General features: G+C 37.7%; 1 protein-coding gene across 1 annotated transcript; it reads right to left on the reverse strand.

Moving 5' to 3' along the window:
* Positions 1 to 11,725: 11,725 nt before the first annotated feature.
* Positions 11,726 to 15,522, reverse strand: LOC127972430 (chymotrypsin-like protease CTRL-1). The gene is made up of 7 exons (XM_052575910.1): positions 15,384 to 15,522; positions 15,170 to 15,270; positions 15,002 to 15,081; positions 14,810 to 14,891; positions 12,245 to 12,425; positions 12,028 to 12,158; positions 11,726 to 11,940 (listed from the first exon to the last, which is right to left on the reverse strand). The coding sequence occupies exons 1-7, from the start codon at positions 15,436 to 15,438 to the stop codon at positions 11,779 to 11,781; spliced, it is 792 nt and encodes a 263-aa protein (XP_052431870.1). The 5' UTR covers positions 15,439 to 15,522; the 3' UTR covers positions 11,726 to 11,778.
* Positions 15,523 to 16,019: the final 497 nt, after the last annotated feature.

Consider the following 16,019-nt stretch of genomic DNA (forward strand, 5'->3'; position numbering starts at 1 on the left):
GATGAGAAGCCACTAGGGTGAGTAATGCTGTCCACTGACACGTTTGTCACTGGCCACACACATCACATCTACGTCTCACCTTGTGACAACATCTCAAAACCAGTTCCATTGTGTCATGACATTTACTGCCCATCTTTGAGGTCTGACTCTAAATTGTGTGAAACAATAAAGCTCTGTCTATACAGCTCTGAAGCTCTGATCTTTTTGAGGTTGAGAAGGTTTTTTTTTTCTTTTGTCTAGAGATAATAGATTCTGTTTTGAATTAACTCTCTTTTTAGCATGAAACACCCCCATTCCACCTACTCTATAGCTTTAGTGTTAAGTTTCTTGTTCCTCAGAAACGCCAGCACTCACCACACCTAGCCTGCTTCAGAAGAGATGCTCACTGAAGCTACAGCAGTGACTCCCAAAGCTGTGGTTTGACTCGAGGTATTTCCCTGCACATTCACCCAAAATTTACATCATGTAACACACAAACACCACATTAACCACAGTTATTTTAGACATATGTTCATAGACGACTAGGTTTACATACCTTAGGTCTACTCCCACAAATCTCTGTGCATACATAAAAAAAAAAATCTAGAAAATTCTGCATATCATTATTTAGCAAGCAACTAAGACATATTTACCTGCAATAAATAAAGAGTCACATTTTGTATTATACACATTATGCATTTCTTTAGATGTAAAAAGTGATTACACCCTTTGAGTAAATTATCTTTTCATCACAGGTACAATGTAAAAAAAAGTCTGGGAATGAAGATCAAGTAACTGTTGTGAACGTGTGTGACGGTGAAGTGTCAGGTGAAACCCCATTTTTAACCCACATACTGTATAGCTCTATAACGGAATCCTTTATAATTTGGCATGTCTTTCAGTTCTATTTTCTATAAAAAGCCTAGTATTTTTCTCTAACGAATACTAGCCACCATTACATGGAAGTTTACATTTCGTAAACAAATATGCAAGAGTCCCTCAAATTATTTAAAACTTTTATTAGTTTAATTGAAGTAAACATGTAGATTTTCCCCTGACTACAAAAACTAGCTTTTACACATTTTAGCTAAATATTCAGTTAATATAAACAAGAGAAGAAACAAAAGTAGAGGTTGTAGTAATTTATTTTTTTTTTCTTTGTTATTATAAGACATTTTCGTTTAAAAAATGGAATAATATGGTGTTCGAGAACTTTTATGTTGAAACATGATAATAATAAATTGATGACACTGTAGCCCATTAGCTCAAAGAGCAAATGTTTATGATTAATTATAACTGGTTATAATTAATTATGAATTTTTAGATCAGATCTTAGAATTAACTGAAGCAGAATCAATATTACAGTTATTTAATCTGTTTGTCCACCGACAGTATAATCATTTATCAATTCTAGGAAAGATTATAACCTTCCTATTCATACAGTACTAGCATTAAAGGTTTAGTTAACCAAAAAATAAATTACTGACCTTGAAGGAATCCTAGGTGTATATGACTCTTTTATTTCATACAAATCCAGTCAGAGTAATTTTAAAAATTGTCTTTTATCTTTCAAGCAGTTTGATGCAACTGAGCCTTTGCACTCCATCGGTCCTTGAGAAGAAAGTGCATCCATTAAAAAAAAGTGTCTCACAAAGCTCCGGGGGATGAACAAAGGCCTTCTGTAGCAAATTGATGCATTTTTATAAGAAAAATATCCATATTCAAAACATAATAATCATTTTAATATAGCTTGCGCTATATTCACTCAGCACAACACCTGGCATCAAACAGCTTGAAAGATCAAAGACAATTTTTTTAATAACTCCAACTGAATTCGTCTGAAAGAAGATAGTCATATACACCTAGGATGACTTCAGGGTGAGTAATTTATGGCTTAATTAAAGTTTTTGGCTGAACTAACCCTTTAACTTAGCATGTAGCAAGATCAACATTCAGTGACTTGTGAGCAGCACACAGAGGCAATCAAGTGAATATGAGGAATTTAATTAAAGCTGCAGTTGGTAACTTTTGACGCTCTAGCGGTTAATAAACAGAACTGCTTGCGTGTTGCGGAAGGACATTGTAGCCGGAACTACTTCTCTCTGTTTATGTCTATGAAGAATCACAAACCGGGAGCGGTAAGAAACAACCAATCAGAGCTGTGGTCCGTAACTTTTTTTTGTGTTCAAAGTATACAAAATGTATATAATAAGCAAGTACACCATGAATCCATTTTCCAAACCGTGTTTTTAGCCTGTCCTGAATCACTAGGCTGCACCTATAATAAGTGTTTATATTCGGACTATTTTAGATTGCTTCGGGGGTACCGCGGCGGAGTAACCTAGTACCTTTGTGATTCTTCATAGACATAAACAGAGAGAAGTAGTTCCGGCTACATTGTCCTTCCGCAAGACGCAAGCAGTTTTGTTTATTAACCGCTAGTGCGTCAAAAGTTACCGACTGGAGCTTTAAATTTAACGACAGCTAACAACAAGACTAAGCAAAACACATATATACAGAAGGACCGGAAGTAAGAAAAGAGAGAGAGAGAGAGAGGAACAAAGAAAATCTGTATTTAGCATCAATTAACCACAAACTAATAAGAATCATGAATCACCTTGACTAAAAAAATATCAACTAAAAAACGGCGTGCCCCCCAACCACCAAAGCCTGTGGGCCCTGTTCCTATGAGAGCTCTCCGACCGCTGCCACAACGCCAGGGCCCAAACCCTCTATCTGCTGAAGGTGAACCAAAAACAACTGATAGCAGCTCTCAGTGATATGTGTCGGGTCCCCGCTATAATAGCAGCAACATTGACAAATGCCTACTGAACAAGCGGGAACCCAGTGTGCCTGTAGCTTTCTCTATTTCAGTTTTATCACGAGATAGAAAGTCTAAGGCCTTCTTAAGCCGAAGGGCAAACTCATCTAATCTAATCTGCGGCCTATTATGCATCAAACTAAGATTGATGTAAAGACACAAAGCACTGCCATCAAGCTAGCACTTTTAAACATCCGCTCACTAAAAAATAAATCATTTCTAATCAATGACTTTATAACCACAAACAATCTGGATTTTATGTTTCTAAATGAAACATGGCTAGAAGACAGCTGCAGTGCAACAATCCTAAATGAAGCAGCCCCTCCTAACTTCACTTACATGAGTGTTTGCAGGACTGTTGGGAGAGGTGGGGGTGTAGCTGCTCTATTTAAACATGTCTATCAATGCAAGCAAGTGTCATTTGGTCAGTACTTGTCTTTTGAATATCTAGGGATTGTGCTGAAAGGTGCCCCACGCATTTTGTTTATTATCATTTACAGGCCTCCAAAATACTCTCCAGCCAAAATACTCTGTTGAAGAGGTCACAGAAATGTTATCAATAATTTCCTCAGAGTTTGACTGCTTTGCAATTGCAGGGGATTTTAATATTCACATAGATAATGCAGAAAACAAAACTACAAAAGAAATGATAACGGTTCTAAACACTTTTGACCTGATTCAGCATGTGCATGGACCCACACACAAAGGTGGACACACTCTGGATCTAATCATCAGTACGGGTCTAAACATTTCATCCATTTTGTTATTAAGGACGTAGCACTATCTGATCACTTCTGTATTTTCTTTGATATATTGATCTCTGCTACCACTGAATCTAGATCTGTCTCTGTCAGAAGGAGATGCATAAACGAGAACACAAGTGTACTATTTATGGAGGCTATATCTTTAACACCAAGCATTTCTGCAGACTCTGTTAATATTCTCCTTTATTCCTTCAACTCAAAAGTTAAGAATGTTATTGATGATATTGCACCAATAATAGTCAGTAAGAAAAAAAAAACAGACAGAAATCAAATAGGAGAAGATCAACAGCAGTTCAGACTATGAAAAGACAATGCAGAAAAGCCGAGCGGATGTGGAAGAAGACGGAACTTGAAATTCACTATAGCATCTATAAAGACATCCTTCATGCTTTTAATGTGAAACTAGTCACAGCTAGACAGAACTTCTTCTCAAACCTTATAAACAGTAACTTAAATAACACTCGTGCTCTTTTTGTCACTGTTGAGAGACTGACAAACCCCCCAAGTCAGATTCCCACTGATATGCTATCAGACAGCAAATGCAATGAGTTTGCTTCTTTCTTTTCTGAGAAGATCATAAATATCAGGAAGGCGATTAGCACATCCTCAAGTAATGCAGAGGTCAGACAGATTCGGCCAAAATATCAAAAAGATACTATGTCTATTTTTGAAAAGATTTATAGCAAAATTCTGGAAGACATAGTGCAGCAACTAAAATCATCAACCTGTTGTCTTGACACACTTCCCACATCTTTTTTCAAAAGTGTGCTTGACTGCTTAAAAGCAGATCTCTTAGAAGTGGTGAATGCCTCACTTCTTTCTGGGACATTTCCAAACTCCCTAAAACTGCAGTTGTAAAGCCCCTCCTGAAAAAGACCAATCTTGATAACACAATTTTGCCTATCACAGCTATGCTGATGATACCCAGATTTACCTAGCCTTATCTCCAAATGACTACAGCCCCATTGACTCCCTCTGCCAATGCATTGATGAAATTAATAATTGGATGTGCCAGAACTTTCTTCTGTTAAACAAGGAAAAAACTGAAGTCATTGCATTTGGAAACAAAGATGAAGTGTTCAAGGTGAATGCATACCTTGATTCTAGGGGTCAAACAACTAAAAATCAAGTCAGGAATCTTGGTGTGATTCTGGAGACAGACCTTAGTTTCAGTAGTCATGTAACAGAGCACTCAGATCACTAGGATCAAGTCAGTTAGAAATACCAAGGGTTCACACAAAACAAGGGGAGTCTGCCTTTAGTTACTATGCTGCCCGCAGTTGGAATCAGCTTTCAGAAGAGATCAAATGTGCTAAAACACTAGTCACATTTAAATCTAGACTCAAAACGCATCTTTTTAGCTGTGCATTTGTTGAATGAGCCCTGTGCAATGTCCGAACTGATTGCACTATATTTTCACTGTTTTATGTTTTATTATTGTTTTATTATTATTATTTTTATGTAAAATCATTTTCTAACTGTTTTTAAATGTTTTAATCATTTTAAAAGTTTTAAAATTACTTGTTTTATTTTTGTTATTATTTTTCTTCATGATTATTTTACTCTCTTTTATGTAAAGCACTTTGAATTACCTTTGTGTACGAAATGTGCTATATAAATAAACTTGCCTTGCCTTGACAAAGTGGCTCAAACTTAGACACACATCGAACTAGTTTGAAATAGTTACTTGCATTTTCTTTGTAGTTGAACCAGTGTTCAAATGTGGTAGACAATGGAGGCCCCTGATGAGTTCTGCAGGAGTGAACTGGAGGCTTTCGTCGAGTTCTGAAGATCGGAGAGTCCACCGCAACTCAACAAAATTACTTGAAGTTAAACTACTGGAAAGTCAGACTCCAAGGTGATGAGTCTTGGAGAGTGTGTCTCAAAGGGTTTGATTAAAGATCGGTTTGGATTAGGGATTTTTAATGGTTCTATGACGTTAGACATGCATCTGTAATTGCATCTGCAACTGCAACTGTAATTTAGTTATAACAAAGGAGGAGGGAGGATAAAGTTTACAATGCGTAGAACCTGATCGAACATCTTGATTGCATTCAAATGCTACAACATCATCCAATGTATGTATTGCAATGGATTGGGACACCCCCTTCTTTGGAACAGAAAAAGGCAAAACTGTGGCAACAAAGATGGAAACATAATACATGTATTTAAGTTTTTTTCCATCTCTGTTGCAACATTTTTGAAATGTCTAAAATGACTGTACCTATACTCACAAGTCATTGGTGTTTGGTGATGAGTTTTTGTCCCAAGGTCTGCATTTAAAGTCACACCAGAGGTGTTGGGTTTGTGCAGACCAGACATGTTCTTCCACGCTGACTGATTCAATCATTTCTTTTTTAACCTTACCTTATACGCAGAGTCTTTGTCATATTAGACTAGAAAAGGGTCCTGTCCAAACTGTTGCTACTGTATACATTTAGAAGCACACAATCCCCTAGAATGTGACGTGACATTCAGCCAAGTATGGTGACCCATACTCAGAATTTGTGCTCTGCATTTAACCCATGCGAAGTGCACACACACAGAGCAGTGTACACACACACACACACTGTGAGCACACACCCGGAGCAGTGGGCAGCCATTTATGCTGCGGCGCCCGGGGAGCAGTTGGGGGTTCGATGCCTTGCTCAAGGGCACCTAAGACATGGTATTGAAGGTGGAGAGAGAACTGTACATGCACTCCCCCCACCCACAATTCCTGCCGGCCCGGGACTCGAACTCACAACCTTTCAATTGGGAGTCCGACTCTCTAACCATTAGGCCACGACTTCCCCGATAATGTCATTATATGCTTAAACATTAAAATTTGTACTCATGGAAATTAGTAGTCAAACGTGTTAATTAGAAAGGGAAAGTACCATTACTTTTGGCAATAAAGTGTATACACACAAACACACACACACACACACACACACACACACACACACACACACACACACATTGTTTTCTATGCTTTATTTATTATTTTTAACATTGGAGCATATAAATGAGCACAGACCAGATGTTTACAGAAAGTACTGGTCTCACACCTGCCATGTTCCAGGTTCAGTTTCTAAATAGATTATTACTGACCTCTAGTGGTTAATTATGAGCAAAGCGGGCATAAGATTTACTTCTACAAGTATGTTTCAGTTCACTTTAGTGTACACTCATGGCATTATTCTTGTAGATTTGTAATTTATATTTTAATGTTTGCGCAGCTGAAACATAAAACCAGCAACACAGCCGTGTCATGAATCATCGAAACACGCAACAACAAAAATGGACAAAGGTCTACAAAACTGGCCTAGACCGGATCTGCCAGACTGTTGCACTGTAAGTAAATCATAATCCTGAATACCAGGAACAGACAAAATGTTTTTGTTCTCAGGCTGAGTTTTATGTGTTTTATGGTTGACATTTCCTTCTTGTTAATACCATTGTTTTGGGGCACAATGAGTTTTTCCATTATTAATTACCTTTGTGTGCACTATTACAGAACAATGGCAATAGTTTTTTGCCTTTTTCTGGTTAAAAAAAAGTTTTTCCTTCTTCATTTGATTGCTTTAAAACTTATTTTTAGTGCACATTTGTAGGTGCACTAGTGTTAATGTTGTGTTATTTGTATACTATTAATACTTTTCATTTTTAAATGTACATTTTTCTCATTTGTTTTTGTAATTGCATGATTTGTTATAATTTTACTTTTATTATTTTTAAACATTTCTATTTAGCTTAAGTTTATTTTTATCAGTTTCAGTTTTAATTTTAGTACTTTAACTTCAACTTATTTTAGTTAGTTGCAAGTAAACAGTAAAAAAAAAGTTTTTCATCTGATATTTAATTTATTTCAGTTAACAAATTTAGAAATTTATATATATATATATATATATATATATATATATATATATATATATATATATATATATATATATCATAATAAATAGCTTTTGTTTTTCTGTTTAATAATGTCATAGGTTACTTTTTAGTAAAACTCCAAAATGCTTTTCTTAAAATCTCTTAAAAGCTTGTGCATCTGAAAAATGTTACAAAGTCACCAAGTTTAAGTAGGCTAATAGACAGTCAGCAGAAAGAGGCATTATAACTCATTCAGTCAAATTAAACATAATAGAAAAGCTAATAAAAGTGCAAACCTGAAGCAATCAGAATTATTCATCATTGCATAAGAGAATGCTTTGTACGTGGCTTTAGCAAAAAAAAATAGCAAAAAAATTACTCACTGACCCCTCATTTACACTGAACACGTGTGCGGCGCATTACGGCTGCGACAAGGTTTTATTCCGTCCTCCACGCGTTGTGAACTCACACCGGGAGCATATTAGAAGCGGAGCGACTGACTGCACAGGGTGTTTATTTTGAAATTGACAGGGATTGTGACTTTTATTTTGTATTTCAGGTGCGACTTGGACGCGCGTCAGTCAAAAATAGACTAGGCACCTATATTTAGCGAAGCGGCGCGTAGAGCCGCTTCTGGGAAGCTTCTGAAACGCGCTGCGTCGCGGCCGGTGTAAACACAAGCATTGACTAGAACGGGCGCGATCAGCTCCGGTAGCCGTGTCGCAGCCATAATGCGCTGCACACGTGTTCAGTGTAAATGAGGGGTTACTGTCTATGGGTCTCATTCATGAAACACGAGCAGAACGAATTTTTGTGTAAATCGCGTGTAAAGTGGTTCTGGCGTACTTTTTCGGATTCATAAAAACGTTGGTATTTTCCAAATGTTAGTTGGTACGAAATAAATCCTGCTCCCAGCCATGCGTAAATAGTGCATTTAACGTCTGAACGTTTTGCTCATTAATACAGCTGCATTTTAATTCATAATCGGGTACATATTTACACAGCATTTTGAAAAAAAAATATTATATATAGTAATTACATACGGTTTTTCTTTTCACTTCTGGCACTGTTCGATTAACAGATGAAACTCCATTAACATCGTCTGTAATATGCTGCCATCTTCCTTTTTTTTAGGACCTGATACGCCACTATATACGCTTGAAAATAACACGTGGCATTTTGAATTAACTTCTGATAAAAAAAAAACTTCAATTTCTGCAGCTGAGAAATTTTAATTTTCATTCGCTTTTGAGAAGACATGTTGAAATCCTTCGTTTGGTGTCATAATATGATGCTCACATTTAGTTGTCAGTCAGATTTAATGGGCGGGATTTATGGTAATTGAGAATGAGCGTCCCATTTATGACTGATTGAAATTCATTAACACACATTTCACTATCACATCTGACGTTTACAAAGTTTTTGTGAATCAGGAGAAGAGTTTTCGGGAAGTTCTTTTTACGCGCAAATCACTCACATATTTACTTGTATATTTACGAATGTTTCATGAATGAGACCCAAAGAGTTAAAAACATTTAAACTTTTCATAGAGCCGCTGCAAAGCGGGTCATGTGACAAGAACTAACCAATCAGCTTCATCCTTTCCCGTAACAACATTGAAAGCTCAGCCAAGATGAAGGAACAGCCAGGCTCCCATTCATGCTAAATGGATAACTATATTGTGTGACGGAATACCATGGCAAGTGCTTGTAAGCACTTCATCTTGGCGCAGTAATATCTTCACTAGAGGGAGCGGGGGCCGGTGAGAGGATTTTTCACGAGTGAAGATATTACTGCGCTAAGACGAAGTGCTTACAAGCACTTGCCATGGTATTCCGCCATACAATATAGTTATCCATTTTACACACTTAGAAAAGCACAAAGTTTTGTTTTGTGTTACCGTCCTAGGTCGAGTTACACTACGCAAATAACTGTATTTAAATAGGGAAAATGTGGAGGTGTTTGGTAGCTTCTCTGCTTGGCCCATATTGAATGAATGGGCTAAGCTAAGTGCTTTCAAAGTGTCACCGCGCGCCAAATCGATTGAGTGCACGCACTGAGACGAGAGAGGTATGTATCAACTCGACTTAGTTAAGGGAAAAACATAGTTTAATATGAAAACATGGTGGAGTATCCCTTTAAAACAAAACAGATTGTACCAAGGTTTTACGACCCAGGCCTCTGTAGCTCTCTCCGATGGCCACCGGAGGACACCTTCACCTGAGTACTGACATTCTCATTGACTACATTACCCAGCAGCCCCGTACGTCTGACTCATCACCACCAGGTGGTCCTCATTCCACACCCTATATAAACTGTAGCCAAACACTCACTCATTACGAAGTCTTGTTTCGCCCGTCTTGCAATTCTGAGTGTTTATCCCTGTCTGCATTTCCGTGTATTACTTTGACCGGTTCTGATACTGCCGATCCTCTGCCGCCTGCCTTACTGACCCTCTGCTTCGTCTATGACCTGTCTACTGCCCAGACAGCAAGCAGTCGGCCCAGATCTGGTCCACATTTGGCCCGCATGGATTTCACACGGGCCAGATGTGGGGCAGTTCTGGGCCAAAATTGCTTAATGTCTGGGTATCTGCCACCTGCCCCGATTCAAGTCTGGTAACCGACCTTGATATTGACTGTCTCTGATATCCCTGATGCTGTTGTCTGAACCCTGCCTGTTATCACTACGAGCTCTTAATAAACATTGCACATGGATCCGAATGTCTCTGACTCGTCATTACACAAGGGTATTCAATGCTAAACAGGAACATAGTGTGTGAATAATGCAGGAAGACATGGTGAGTGGGGCGGGGCCGAGAGGCGTGGGAACGAGCAGTGAGGCCAGGTGTAGTGATTGGAGATGAGCTACACCTGCGCCCCACCGCCAGTATCGAGTCCCACATAGGAGATGGAAGGATATAAAACTGGAGCGACTATAGTGAAGGACGAGAGAGGACCAGGCCTGGGACATTATTTTATGTGTTTGCCTTTTATTTGTGCGCGTCAGTCGCCGTGAGGGGCTGACGCGCTGTTTTGTGTTTATTTTGAATAATTAAAGTTTAATTTTGATTGTGCGCCGGTTCCCGCCTCCTTCTTCCCGATAAATAGGAAGTCTTTATTGTTACACATGGGTAAACAGTAAAATAGATCACAATCCAGCTCAGTTCAGATCTCTTTAAATAGTGACAAAGGTTATGGTGGCAAGGAACCAAAATTTAAAAAACCTCATCGAGACAGAAAGTATAATAAGGACATTAATATGATTTTTTTGGTTGTTTTATGATAAGCTGTACAGGTCTTCTAGTCTCTTTTTTACCTAGAATGCTGTCTCACTCTTTTGACACAGGCAGCTAACCACCTTCATTATTTGCCTACTGGAGAAGCGAGGAGACATAGGAGTTAACACAACACAAGAGTCTTTAATCATCCAGGAGGTAAACATTGTCTAACAAAAAACTCTGGAAAAGAATAAGGCTGAAATTCCTGTAATAATATTCAATGTTTTTTGAATGCTGTATAGCATGGACAAAATTTTCATGTTGGATAACTGATGGTGTTTCTTGACACTGAAAAGCATTTTGACAGGAAAGAGTGGCCCTATTTCTTCTGGGTTTTAGACTAATTTAACCTTGCTAACAATCTTAAAATATTGGTAATGCTGCTCTACACGTAACTGCAAGCCTCTGTCATGTATTTGCTCCAGTGATTGAGCCCTTGAGCTTTCCAAAGACAGAATATTCAAATCTTTAATAAATTCAGAAGCTTTTCAATTGACATTTTAAAGACCTGTGTTAAGTGTAAAATGGAAGAATATTGAAGGAATAATGGAGGAATCGTATTATTGGCTGTTCTTCAGTCATTCTTAATGGCATGTCATAATGGAAATCTCTCTTGACCTTGACCCACTGGTGTGTACTTTAGGGATTCATATAACACCTGGAGCTCATCTTAGATCCTGCTGCTCAAAATGTATTTACTTCCAGACACTGCATATTTCAGCAGTGGGTTTCTGAAAAACCATCAACAAGACTCAATGGACTAAGATTGTATTGAACATTATTCAATTCGAAGTCTTGAGTTTTTTCCTGAAAAACTAGCTATTTCAGTTTTACTGTGAATTTGGCAACCTTTTCTCTCCCACTTTGGAATTTAAGTTGAATGTTGAAGGATGGACTGCATGGCATCAAAGCTTTTTTTTGTGCATTTTATTTAACTCATTTCATTTATTGAAAGGTTTTCATTATCTGTACAGCTAAAACAGGAAAACAGAATGAACTCATTGACTGACCCAAACCCACAAACAAAAAGACCAAAAGGCAATCAAAGACAGAAAGTTAATATTCAGACTGGTGATCTAGTTGGAAGAAATAGTCTCGTTGATCCAAGAGCGCAGTTTGGAGATGTTGGTGTAGACTGCAGGCAAACGTGGGTCGCAAGTGTTTCTTTCCCGAGACACAGAGCCCACCAGAGTCCAGACCCCTGAAGTCTCACACACCAGAGGACCACCAGTATCACCCTACAGAAAATATACATTTGAGACTCATAATTTTCAGAAGCAACATTAATATGGTAATGTACTTCTTCTTGATCTGTCTTCATATACCTGGCAAGATGAGGAACCAGAGGCTCCAGCACAGATCATGGCATCAGTGATTCTGTTCTGACCCCAAGTCTGCCTGCACACAGCCGGACTTATGATGGGTGTGACTGTTTGCTGCAGAATCAGAGGGCTTGCTAAAAGATAGATGAAATCATGACACATTGCATTGCACAGTGAACATATGTGTTGTTATTCTCTTTTTGTTTCACAGCTGACTTACTTGTGTGTGCAGTCTGGCCCCAGCCAGTGGTGAAGCAGCGGGTTCCAGGCACGATGCTGGCGTTTGATGGAGCCAGGCATACAGGAGAGATACGAGGAGTGAATGTGACTGGAGACGACAGTTTCAGCAGAGCAATGTCATTGTTGAAGATTGTTCTGTTGAAGAGTGAATGCCTGATGACCTGCATATATACAAACAAGACGGATGATCAGTTAGTTGTAAGGATGGAATGATACCACTTTCAACTACTCGCCGATACCGATACTTTTATTTTTGGTACTTGCCGATAAAGAGACCAATATTTTTCTTGCATTTGTACATTTTTTCAATATTGGGAACAGAAAACAAAAGAATGTATAATGTTAGCTGGTAAACTTCATTTATAAAAAAGATTCAGTCAAACCTAAATTTATTCAGACACCTTCAACCTTTCTCACATTATCACAGTTTATTCTCTATAGTTTAGAAGATGGTTATAAAATATGACAAAAACTCAGAGTTAAACTATTTCAGAACAAATACAGCTTGATAATGTTATATAACTTTTATAGAAAGGTATGTTATGGATTACAGTGAGCCAAAAATGATTCAGACAGTCGTTAGTATGACAGTATTTACACAACTATCAAAACTTAGTCATGCAAACCTTAGCCTTAATGGCTGCCTATAGTCTCCTGGCCATTTTGCTACCCTCACTTGATGTAAATGAACTATAGTGTCCTGCACCCACTAGTAAAAATGAAAAAAAAAAAAAATTCTGAAATTATATCTGGTATCTGAATATTTTCTTGGTTTGACTTTTTATACTAAGGTTTTTTTTTTTCACACTTAATTATGCCCATTAAAATTATATTTAGAAGTTTTTGTTACTTTCGCTCTTTGGTTCATCATCTTTAATTTAATAGCATTAGAGCTGCTCCATTGCAGCGACTTAGTCCTGTAATGAAGTGCTCTGCTTTAATAATGCAGGGAACCACTCGTTATAAATCTCCTTACTGTGATATTTTCACAAACAGAAGTTGCGTTTTTTTTTTTTTTTTACTGAAACGATCTGAACCGTGCTGCGATTTATATTCCAAAACCACTCATATAATACAGAAACACTTAAGTAAGCAAAACGCGCACAGCTTAAATATATTTGCACTGGTGCAGAATGAGAAGAAGAAGGACAGTACAGCTGAGTGCATTTCACACTGGCTGCTAGATCCATTTTCGCCAGAAAGTTGTGTATTCCTAAGGCTGACAATTATTATTTTTATAGTGAATGTCCCTATAAATGATTGTATTTTTATGATACAGTTTTAATCCAAATGATGTTTGTTTTAAGTTACTGAAAATGAAAGATCACACAACAGAAGTGCAAGCGCTCTCTAATAACTCCAATAACAGACTAAGCTGTCTGTTGTTGTTGTCGGTATTTCATTGTCTGAATATGGCATTTATCACACGCTGTGTGCTATCATTGTTTGGTATCAAGACATTTTAATAAGTAATAAGTGAAGTGACATTCAGCCAAGTATGGTGACCCATACTCAGAATTTGTGCTCTGCATTTAACCCATCCGAAATGCACACAGTGCAGTGCAGTGAACACACACACACACACACTGTGAGCACACACCCGGAGCAGTGGGCAGCCATTTATGCTGCGGCGCCCGGGGAGCAGTTGGGGGTTCGATGCCTTGCTCAAGGGCACTTAAGTCGTGGTATTGAAGGTGGAGAGAGAACTGTATATGCACTACCCCCACCCACAATTCCGTCCGGCCCGAGACTAGAACCCACAACCCTTCGATTGGGAGTCCAACCCTCTAACCATTAGGCCACGACTTCCCCCACTTCCTTTTAAAGAGTATGAGAACGAGTACATGAGTTCAGTATCAAGCCGATACCGATACTGATATCGAAAGCATCCCTAGTTAGTAGTGAGAGCTGACATTTTAGAAGGTAAATAAAAATGTAAGCATTTACTTATACCCTGCATTTTTAGAATGTGGTTTGGATGTTTTCCATCCTGTACTAAAATTTATATCTGTAAAAATGTGTTGATTTTGTTGTTAAATGTAAATATATTTCGGCAGGTTTTAGGAATACAATCACGTACATTTTATACCTCAAAACTTCAGGTAGAAAGAGACATGTTGACCGATAGTTTTACCAATTTCCACACTTTTCCACTGTAATATTGAGTTCACTGATTAAAAAACACAACTGTTTAACCCTTTGAATTATGTCTGTTAAATCACAAACGAGAAACATGTGAGTTCAATTGAACAATTACAGACATACAATCTAAAACAAAGGTTAAAATAATTTTGCAACCTTTTAGATCACACCTTTTATAAAATTACAGGACATAATCCTATTACTAAAATATTTACAATAAATATTTATTTTTGTAGTGTAATGATGACGAGGTTGTTATTATTATGTTTAAAAAACAGTAAAAATGATTTCTGGCTGTATTTCATATGTAATTAATATTATCCAGAACAAAAGCAATATCACTTGGTCTCTTTTTTTTCAGTTTTAACATATCTGATCCACTGAGATCATTAAATAGTGTTACCTTGGAAACTAGCTCTATCTGGATGGGTTCATCATTGGAGTCACGATTATGTTCTCCAAGAATGACACGGTCAGAGTTGACCCTAAAAAGAGAGATAAAAATAAAATGAATAGATAAAAGACCGAAATAATCCAGACAGAGTATTTATTAATCATTGCTGAATGTGATGTTTGTCAGATTGAAGAATCTTACACGACAGCGCATTGGGCAGAAGTGAGAACCCAGTTCTCGTTGATCAAGGATCCTCCGCAGAAGTGGAAACCATTGGCTCTCTGATTAAAGGGTAAAAGCATTGTAAACATGAAATGTACTCTTAAAACAAAGCAGACACATGTGTTTTTTAAAAAACAAATGAGTTACCTGAAGAGAGACCTGCCAGGGCCAAGAACCAGAGATGGCATTCTGTCCGTTCACAATCCTGCTGCCGATCGTCTGCGGTTTAATCTCAGGGACTCCACAACCTGTTGTTACAGAATGTCATACATTACTCATGAGTCAGGAAGCTCTTAAATTAGGTTTTTGCATTTTCAATATTCGTTCATCATTATTCTTGCAAAATAAATGAGACACTTACCCAGAGCAGATGCCACCAGGGCAAGACAGGTGATGGAGAAGATGGTGAAGGTCATGATGAGTGTGTGATGTATCTCACTGATGTATCTGTATGGTGCTCTCTCTTGCTTTTATATCATTTCCAGCAGCTGATCGATCTGTGACATGATGGAAGTCCATCCCATCAGCTCCAGTGAGCTCATAACTTTAGATCTGTTATTGATGAAGACAGTTTTTATCTCAATTCTCCAGAGCTTATGTTTTGTGTGCAAAGATGAAAATTCTCCATTGTTTGACCTCATGAAGGGCTTTAAGTCTCTTTTAAGTTTCCTTGAGAAATGTCCTTGATTTCAATTCTCTCTTTGTATGTTATGACGTGTTTTGGATTAGAAGTAGGTTTTGTTTGTTGCTGTGTTGAAATTTCAGTCAATTTATCATGGAAATTAATTCCTTAAGTGTTTCTGCTATACTTGCAGTAAAATAACTGCTTTCCCAATATATTGGGAAATACTTTAACATGCATACAATCTTGGATGGGACTAAAGTTGTGGCACACTATGATTATATCAGTAATGAGAGTTGGGCTAAAGTAAAACTTAGTTCTAATATCAGTTTCTTTAACAACAGTTAAGATAAAATTAAGGACAATAAAATGGTC

Source organism: Carassius gibelio, chromosome B15 (genome assembly GCF_023724105.1).
Source record: "Carassius gibelio isolate Cgi1373 ecotype wild population from Czech Republic chromosome B15, carGib1.2-hapl.c, whole genome shotgun sequence".
Lineage (NCBI taxonomy): Eukaryota > Metazoa > Chordata > Actinopteri > Cypriniformes > Cyprinidae > Carassius > Carassius gibelio.

Coding starts and splice junctions, on each gene's coding strand:
- LOC127972430 (XM_052575910.1), bottom strand. CDS start 15,438: ATGACCTTCACCATCTTCTCCATCACCTGTCTTGCCCTGGTGGCATCT. Junction 15,082..15,169: donor CCTGGCAGGTCTCTCTTCAG/GTAACTCATTTG, acceptor CCCTTTAATCAG/AGAGCCAATGGTTTCCACTT. Junction 14,892..15,001: donor TCTGCCCAATGCGCTGTCGT/GTAAGATTCTTC, acceptor CTCTCTTTTTAG/GGTCAACTCTGACCGTGTCA.